Raw genomic sequence first — 8,990 nt, forward strand, 5'->3', positions numbered from 1 at the left:
TCAGAATAAATAGAATTATAAACTTATTTGCTAAGATAAGATGGAAAACTTCACTTTAACAATAGGAGAAAAGTTTGTCAATGGAGTGTAGAAATAAGAAAAATAAATCCTTTCCCAAATCGCATGGCATGTGTTAGACGCCCAGTGACAGTGTTTTTACCAGCATTTTTTCTGAAATTTTTTAAAACATTTCAACATATTTAAGTTTTCTAGTTATTTGGAACTGCGAAAAATGCAATAAATAACATATTCCGTGCGTGCCGAGTTTACTCGCAAAAAAAAGTCGGAAAGTGCCAGCGTCTCACAAACATCGTGCGAGCTATCAGGTAGAAAACAATTCGGATAAAAAACACGCTAGCGATAATCACTATCATCCATCGAGATCATCGCATGCATCTTTTTTACTATAAATTATTATCTTTCGATATTTTGTTGTTATTTCAAGTTTGTTTTTGAGCTGCAATTTTAAACACTTGTACATCTATAAATTTTCATTTTTGTCTGTCTGTCTTTTATAAAGAATATGTAAATAAATGGTAAAATCATTCACATGTGTTTACAAAGGTGCTGTTTTTTTTTGTTTGATCTAAAACATATACATGTAACATTTTAATTTTTGCTACTTTTTGAAAATTTCAAATGTAAAGAAATAATCAAAAAATTCGATTAATTTGCATTATATTCGACTTTTCCAGCGATCGCAGCTTCGATTCGCTCTTATGTAGGTTGATTGACTTTGTTTAAGCCAATAAGTGTTTTGTTACTACCCCCGGGCCATAAATATTTCGGTAAATACACTCACTCCTACCATTTACAGTAAACCCACACAGTTGGTTGAAAACAATCGAAGGGAAACTCCTTCTAAAGTTTTATTGGGTATCTTTTGTTTTTGTTGACATTACTGTAACTAATCACAGACTTGTGAAAGAAAAAATGGTAGCGAAAAATCCCATCTCCAACCTTCGAAGTAAAATGTAAACAATCAGAATAAATTCGCTTTTTAAATAGTTTTTTTTAGCTCTAATGAACTAATTTAACGTTTTTGACATTAAATTACGCAATTCTACAATATTTAGGCATGTAAATATGTTTTTAAAACTATCTAGCAATAAATCTTTTTGGAAAACTCCACCTTCCTACAGTAAGTTTATGGGAGATGTTTTTGCTGTTAATTGGCATTAAAATCTTTGTTTCTACGCCTTTTACGCTCTAATTCGTAATTTATATTATGACAGAATGAACTTGAATGAATGAGAGTTTTTTTCAAAACCATCTGGTCTGGATTTATTCCCCGCGAAGAACCAATCCACGTGATCAAGGTCAGAATGTAAACAAACGTAAAAAATTAGCTATATTTTTTATTTTAGAGCGTATTTTTACTAGTTTGCATGTTATTTGACTTTACTTAGACAAGAAGATTTCTTAAGAAAACTTTCAGCTGAAAAATTAACCGGGAAACTTATTTCTCTTGAATATTGCATAATCATAGGAAAAAATATACGAAAAGCGTCAAATATTCACTATTTAAAGCACAAATATACATTGATAAACTTTGACTTGTCTTTTCACAATAACAATCGACTCCTCTCCCAGCTAAGTAATTTGAGACATAGTGTGAATTATAGCAAGAACTTCTTCCCCGCTCTGGATAGACAGCTGCAGTTTGTTTTGTTTAAAAGAAAACAGATGTGTCTAGCTAACAGATTACAAAGTTCAGCGAATCTCTATGTAATTCGTTTGCATTTGTAGTTTTGTTAGAGCAGTGGAAGTGTTCAAACAGAGTTATCATCAAGTGCATCAATATGGAGCATGCACGCTTTATACTCTCAGATATGGATGTGGAAAGATTATATATGATGGCAAATCATCTGAGGGTGACCTGATATCTGTGAAACAAGAGAGGAAGACACTGATACAGAACAGGAAGAAGAGATTGATGAATAACCATTATTGATACCTTCAACTTCTCAACAAGGTGAGAGCATGTTTTATATAGGGTGTGATTTTAGTACCTGCTGGAATAAATTTCCAACATCGCAACTAGGAAAAACAAATCAGCATGACATAGTAACGGATCTTCCTGGTCCCATTGAGAGGTTTTCTTTCATAAAATAACCGATTACGTGACCGATAAAACAACATCCATTATGGATTGTTAGAATTGTCAGACCTGAAATTTTATTATTCTAAAAATTTAATTATTTTACTTCTGTTATATAACGGATTGAAAAAAAAGCTGGGAAAATTTGAAACCCTCGTTCCATAACTATCAACATCCTATTGTCTTCACACAGCTTGCATCTCGACTTGCAGAAAAGTTTATAGTTAGCGTCCAAATTTTGTCACTTGTTTTAGGTCCCGGGAACACCTATAATTTTTATCTCCTATAACAACCGATCACGTGACCGATTTTCCTAGCAAAAAGCTATAAAACATGCTTCCTTCCCACTCTCGGGGGAGTCTCTTCACGAAATCCGGGGATTGATGACATCGGATACTTTTGAGTTGAATCTTTGAATCCGCCATAAATTCCGAACTTCCCAAATCGAATACCGTCCATTAGTCGCGAACTATTATACTTGTGCCCATAAGCGAAGCCAATAACTTAGCATTTTTTTTTCATAAAATTGTAGTCTGTGAAACGTCACGTGATCAAAGTGCGGTCGGGAAGCCACGTGATTTGGGAAAGGATTATTCTAAAAACCCGTATTACTTTTTAGTTATTATGCGCTAAAAATTAGATAATAATCTACGGAATAAATAGAATTATCATAAACTTACTGGATAATGCAGAACAACTGGCTGACAGATATCCGAAACCAACAAAATTGCACGCACAAAAGTAAAGCACTACTTGACACACCAAGAGCAAGACTAAGAATGAGATATTGTACAATTATTTAAAGGAAATAAAGAGTCATAAATTTATGAAACAAACTTGTAAATAGGTATATAGGTAATATGTTTCTGGTGGAGACTTGGGCCGCTTTTGCACTAACTTTTTTGACATGTTTTGTCCATTGTAGTTGTTTGTCTAGAACAACGCCTAGACATTTAAATTCTGTGACTCTGGGTATCTTGGAGCATAATGGATAGAACGATTGGTGTGTTGGTAAGTTTACTTGGCATTATAATTGTTATGTTCCTTGTTGCTTAGTGGATTCAAGTAGAATGTCTGTTGCGTACTTTAAAATTTAGTGACAAGGGGGTAGGGGAAAGCCTAATAGTTTATGCCATCTGCAGTTGAGGTGTTCAATTTTTAGATGGATTGTTAGTGTGTGTTTTGCCTTGCTAGAAATGTAATTACTTATAATAATATTCATAGTTAATTTAAACGGGTTTGTTTTTGTATAGATAAGGATAGCGGGTGTTGGTTATTAAAAATTTATAAATAATAATATAAAATAAAAAATATTAACAATATTAAAATAAAATATGGTGATAAAATAGTAAAATAAATACGTAAGAATAAAGTAATAATATGAAATATTAAACATATATTAAAAATGTTAAATAATTAAAAACACCACGAAATTTAAGCAGAAATGACTGAATTATCATCGTGTTTTAGAATCAACATTTGTCACATGGTATGTTATTGTGGTGATGACCTACATAAGTGTTGGAGGGTCGTATAGCGGGAATACATGGATAGGAACTGATGTAATCGTGGGGAACAGATAAAAATTGGATTTACTAATGATTTTTGACTGGATTTTTATGTATTAGGCTAGGATTGACCATAAAGCGCAGTGCACTGTCTGTAGCATTTGCAGAATTTGCTGAATATGTCTGGATCGCTGGTGAGTTCGTTCAGATTGGACAGCCAAGCTATTAGATAATCGTGCAGGAAGGTGACGAGAATTTTTCTCTATGGATCAAAGAGCCGGCAGTCTATTAGGATGTGGGTCAAAGTGTCGGAATCGCTAGAGTTGCAGTTTCATGCTGGACTATTAATTACTTTGAATCACTATAGATAACTGTTAATATTGCTGTGTTGTGTGAGCAGAGATGTTGTTATGTTTTATTTTATTTTAATTTCAGCTTTAGTTTTTACTGTCGGGAAGAATTTGTGTGTGATTAGACTTTTATTATCGTTCATCCAATGAATGCCCTATGCCTTGAGCGAGTGAGTCTTGTTGAAGGATGTGCTTTACGGAGGCCAGCAGGCGTGTCACAAAGATGTTTCTATTTAAATAGGCGGCGTTTGCTAGCATGTCTGCTAAATCATTTTTATGACATCTGGAATGTGACCTAATCCATGTTATGCACATGTTGAAACGAGAAGTGCAATTTTTAAATAGATGGAATACTTCCATGCTTACTTTTGTTGTGATTTTTGGTCTCTTTGCGCAGAGTATCGCAGTCTGTGAATTGCAGATTACAAGTATGTTGTGTATTTTGTCTTTGGTTTTTAGCTTTAATGCTTTCCTAAGCGCCAGGAGTTTGGCCTGGACGACTGCAGTTGCTGTGCAGTTTAAAATTTATGCATCACATGATGTAAGAGCCTTCGAGCAATGCAATCCTTGACCCTACGCTTTTGTTGCTTTTTGAGCCATCTGTGAATAGTTTTATTCAGTGATTGCTGTCATATGAAACTATGTGCGTGTCGTGTGAATTTGTGGGATACGGTAAAGACCGGACCGCAGCCGGTGTAGCGCAGGAGATGATGATGTGAGCCACTTGCTTTGGCAAAAAAATATTCGCTTTGTTCTTTGATTAAGATATCTATGGGAATTTTATTTGCGAAAAGAAAGGTGGAATTTCGCGGGAACATACGATAAGCGTCAATCAATTTTATATAGACTCCTTTGCAGTTTTAACAATATTTCTCTATTAATTTTTAAGTTTAGACCTTCAGACCAGACGGGATATTAATGCTGAAATCAGTAACGTTTTTGACTAAATGATCTGTCACGGTGGACGATCTGTCTAGATATACCTGTATGATTTTTATACCCATTTTTGGTGTACCTTAATTTACTTAGAATTATTTAAATTTAGCTTAAGTCTATTGGTGAGTATTAGCCCGGCTAATCTCACAATGATACCTATATATGGAACATCTACGGTTTTGGGTGGCATGATTGGTATCCATGTGCTTCTAGGTCTGCTTCCTGGAGGCGTTATACTTCACACAGTTAGTACATTTAAAGTCGCATCTTTCTGCGGTGCATTCCAACGAGGAGTGTGTACCACTGCACTCTGGGCACACTCTTTTGGCTATGCATTGTGATTTTAGATGGTAATATGAAAAGCAGTTATTACATCACTTATAGTAGAAGAATTTGTGGACCTTATGAGAGGACCATCCTATATATAAGATATCCCCTGCCTGTCTAAAGGCTTTTCTCAGCTCGGGCGGATTGTTAATACTCACAACTGCTCCCTGTTAGATTCCTTGCCTATGTTCAATACATTTTTGATGTGCCTAGATACATCACCCAGTAAATCAGAGTGTTGGCTTTCCACAAAGTTTTTAATACCACTCTCGACGAGTTTCCACTTGACTATCGGTACTATTATTCGGGGGTCATGTAGTCCTGGTGACCTGACACTAACATCTTCCCTCTTGTTGAGGGATTCCATGAGCCGCCTTGCCCCTTCATGGGTGTTACAGTTTATCAAGACCCCGTCTTTGATCGGACGGGTCGACCTTATCCCTACCCTGAATTTCGTTACATTAACACTGGACTCCAGATTGTCCAGTGTGTCCTGGTGGTTTTGCCCTCATCCTTACTGTAAATGAGCACAACTTTGTCGTTTCTAGGTGGGAGATCTAATTTTAGGACAGAGGCATATGACTTTTTTGGGGTGTTAGAGGGACTTGAAGTCTATGCAGGTAGGCTTAGCCTTTCAGCGTCTTTTTGTTGTTTCAAGTTGGTATAATTTTGATACAGGGACATGAACATGTCCTGTGCTTTTGCTAGACTAATCTCAATGCTGTCTTTGATCATATTCTTAAGATTACAGCTCGCTTCGAGAGCTGACTGAATGCAGGCCTGAAACACTTTCAGGTTTGTAACACGGAATCCAGACACGATGTGACTATTTTTAACCTTAAGTATAGTATAGATATACTGCTATTGAAGGAAGGCTTTGACATTTTGATAACTACCTAAGAGCACTTTAAAAAGGGACTATACTCACCAAGTCGAACAACAAACGTCTTCTTCCTAGCTTGTCGAAAACAAGTCGAACAACAAATGTTTTTTACCTAGCTTGTCCAAAACAAGTTGAACAACAAACGTCTTTTTCCTAGCTTGTCAAAAACAAGTCGAACACCAAACGTCTTCCTAGCTTGTCCAAAACTGAAAGGGACTGGGAGACATTAGTGGCTACCTGGTTGATGGAGTACTGTTGCCCAACTCATAGGCAACGGTAGCATAAAGCCTTCCCACAGGAAGGGAAGATCAGTAGGATAGGGAAAGGAGAAAACAGTGCCCTAAGGTGGCAATATAACATACTGTGAATGATGTTGCACAATTAATCTGACTAAAAATGACCAAAAAATCTAGTGTACTATTTTGGGTTAGTTTCTCCAATACAGTATAAGTAAGAATGGAATGAAGGTGACTGCTATTAAGCTAATTCACTTGTATGTTTTCTGATAATAAAGTTAGTTGTTCAAAAATATTTTAGAGAAACTTGTTAATAAAGTGAACTCCAGTAAAGCAGCTAATTATTTTATTATATTTACTAAATTATATAACCTATCAGAATAAATTGATCTGATCTAATGCTAGAGTTCATTTTGTGGGTTTAAATTTGTGTGGGTTATTAACTACAGAAAGAATGGGACTATAATGCTGCTGCTATACTACTACTATAACTGGTGTATTCTCTGCAAATGCATCATTTGCCAACTGCAGAAAGCCTCTAAAAGTTTGAGAAAATTCTTTTGCATTATTTACTGTATATAAAAACATACCTTTGGACATAAAAACTGACACAGAAACTGGAAATATATACTATAACAACCATTTCACACCTAAGCGATAATCCCCTCGATGTGGGTTCCTGTTTGCGGTGAGGGGACCTCCCAGAGATGGTTTAGTAACTCCTCTTTACCATCCCTGGGATCTGAACGTCCACCCACGTGTTTGTTGTGCGTGGTGTCTTGTATGCCGGAAAGGGGGATCCTGATAGTTGAGGGGAAACATAATGTATCCAACACAATGCTTTGGCCCCTGCTTCGGATAAACGGGAGACTCAAATCAGGCTCTGTTTGAGTCAATCGGCTGGTCGTTGAGTCATTCTTGACCTCGGCCTGGAGTCAACCGATCGATGCAGACCGGGCGGACATGTCAAACAAGATGTGCTCTTCTTGACTGCATTGTGAGGGTATAGCTCTTGGGAAACCCTGGTGTGATGGTCTATGGGAATTATCCATGTGACGGCATCCCCTTGTTGGGCCCCGTGGTGGGTGGGGTCACTAGGAGCTGAATATTGAAATTTACAATATGGATTCAAAAACCATCAAACATCAATGTACAGATATAATACCACCAAAGGATGAAAGTTTATCTAACCAGCCAACTTATTTTATAGCTCATGCTATCAATGAAACATCTCTGTCTGAACGTTCCCCTCTTCTAATACAAAAATTGTTCCAGTCCACCATTGGAAATTTGAAAAAAATTCAAAAGTTGAGTTCAGGAGACCTGCTTTTACAAAAATCCTCACCCCAACAATCGGCAAAACTTTTGTCAACAAAGACCTAGGGAGATATAGAAGTCACTATTACACCACACGTGAGTTTAAACTCATCACGTGGTGTGATATCTGAAGCAGATTTGATGCCTGAAAGTGAATCAGATATTCAGATAGGCCTTGCAGATCAAGGTGTCACAGCCGTCAGACGCATCTCTATCAGGCACGATGGCAAGTTGATACCTACAAAACATCTTATAATCATGTTCAACAAGCCAACATTGCCATCTTCTGTTGCAGCAGGATATCTCCGTTGTCAAGTTCGCCCATACATTCCAAATCCACTGCATTGCTTTAAATGCCAGCGGTTTGGACACTCACAAACATCCTGCCGTGGGAAAAGTGCATGCGCCCAGTGTGGAAACGAAGATCATGAGAGTAATGAATGTACAACTACTCCATGCTGCGTCAACTGCAAAGAAGCTCACACTGCCTACTCCCAAAAATGTCCTACATGGCAAAGAGAAAAAGAGATACAGCGGGTGAAGACTATAAATAATATACCTTACCCAGAGGCACGTCGTATGGTCACTTTAAGTGCACCAGTGAGACAGAAGACATTTGCTGCTGTTCTGAAATCCACAAAGAGATGTGGAGTTCAGACAGACATTTCTGTTTCACCAAATGAATCGCTAACACGCCATGCAAAATGTTTGTTGATACAATCTACCCAAACAGCAGAAAAGGAGAACAAGAAAAGCAAAACACCCCTACCTAAAACAGGGGTCATAACAAGAAACGTGGGTTGTAAGAAGGCTGCTAAGAACCCACTCAACAAACAAAAATTAAAAGCAGCCATCTCCAAATCTAGGAGATCAGAGGCTCAGTCTATGAGTGAGTTCTCTGACTTCTCTGATGAAGAGACTAATAAGGAGGTAACACCACCAACTTCACCTCCGAAAGGCAAATCAGCCGTAAAACTAAAGAGGGATACCTTCACAAAGAATGCTACCTCAAACACATAATGGATTACAAAATAATCCAATGGAACTGTCGTGATTTACGCAACAACTTCTCTGACATTAAACACTTGACATCATCTACATCATCTCTCTGCGTGGCACTCCAAGAAACCCATCTGAAACCTGGAGAAAGAATTACTTCAAAAGGATTCAATCTCTACCGCAAGGATAATGATAGCCACAATTGTGCCAGTGGAGGTGTTGCTATTGTAGTTTCAAATCCCATCCCATCCTTGCTGGTACAAATAACAACTGATCTGCAAGCTGTGGCAGTCAGGATTTCAATTGGAGTAACTGTCACACTTTGTTCTATAT

The 8,990-nt window shown here is 37.2% G+C and overlaps 1 protein-coding gene across 1 annotated transcript; it reads left to right on the forward strand.

Annotated features, from left to right (window-relative positions):
• The first annotated feature begins 7,799 nt into the window (after window positions 1-7,799).
• Window positions 7,800-8,678, forward strand: LOC111635105. Its single transcript, XM_023379967.1, has one exon. It carries the CDS (start codon window positions 7,800-7,802, stop codon window positions 8,676-8,678), a length of 879 nt encoding a protein of 292 aa, XP_023235735.1.
• The last annotated feature ends 312 nt before the right edge of the window (window positions 8,679-8,990 follow it).

The sequence above is a fragment of the Centruroides sculpturatus genome, unplaced genomic scaffold (assembly GCF_000671375.1).
Source record: "Centruroides sculpturatus isolate CEXI.00-Female unplaced genomic scaffold, Cexi_2.0 scaffold947, whole genome shotgun sequence".
In the NCBI taxonomy this organism is placed as follows: Eukaryota; Metazoa; Arthropoda; class Arachnida; order Scorpiones; family Buthidae; genus Centruroides; species Centruroides sculpturatus.

Bases quoted from the DNA above. Each gene is read 5' to 3' on its own strand.
- LOC111635105 (XM_023379967.1), top strand. From the start codon at position 7,800: ATGCCTGAAAGTGAATCAGATATTCAGATAGGCCTTGCAGATCAAGGT.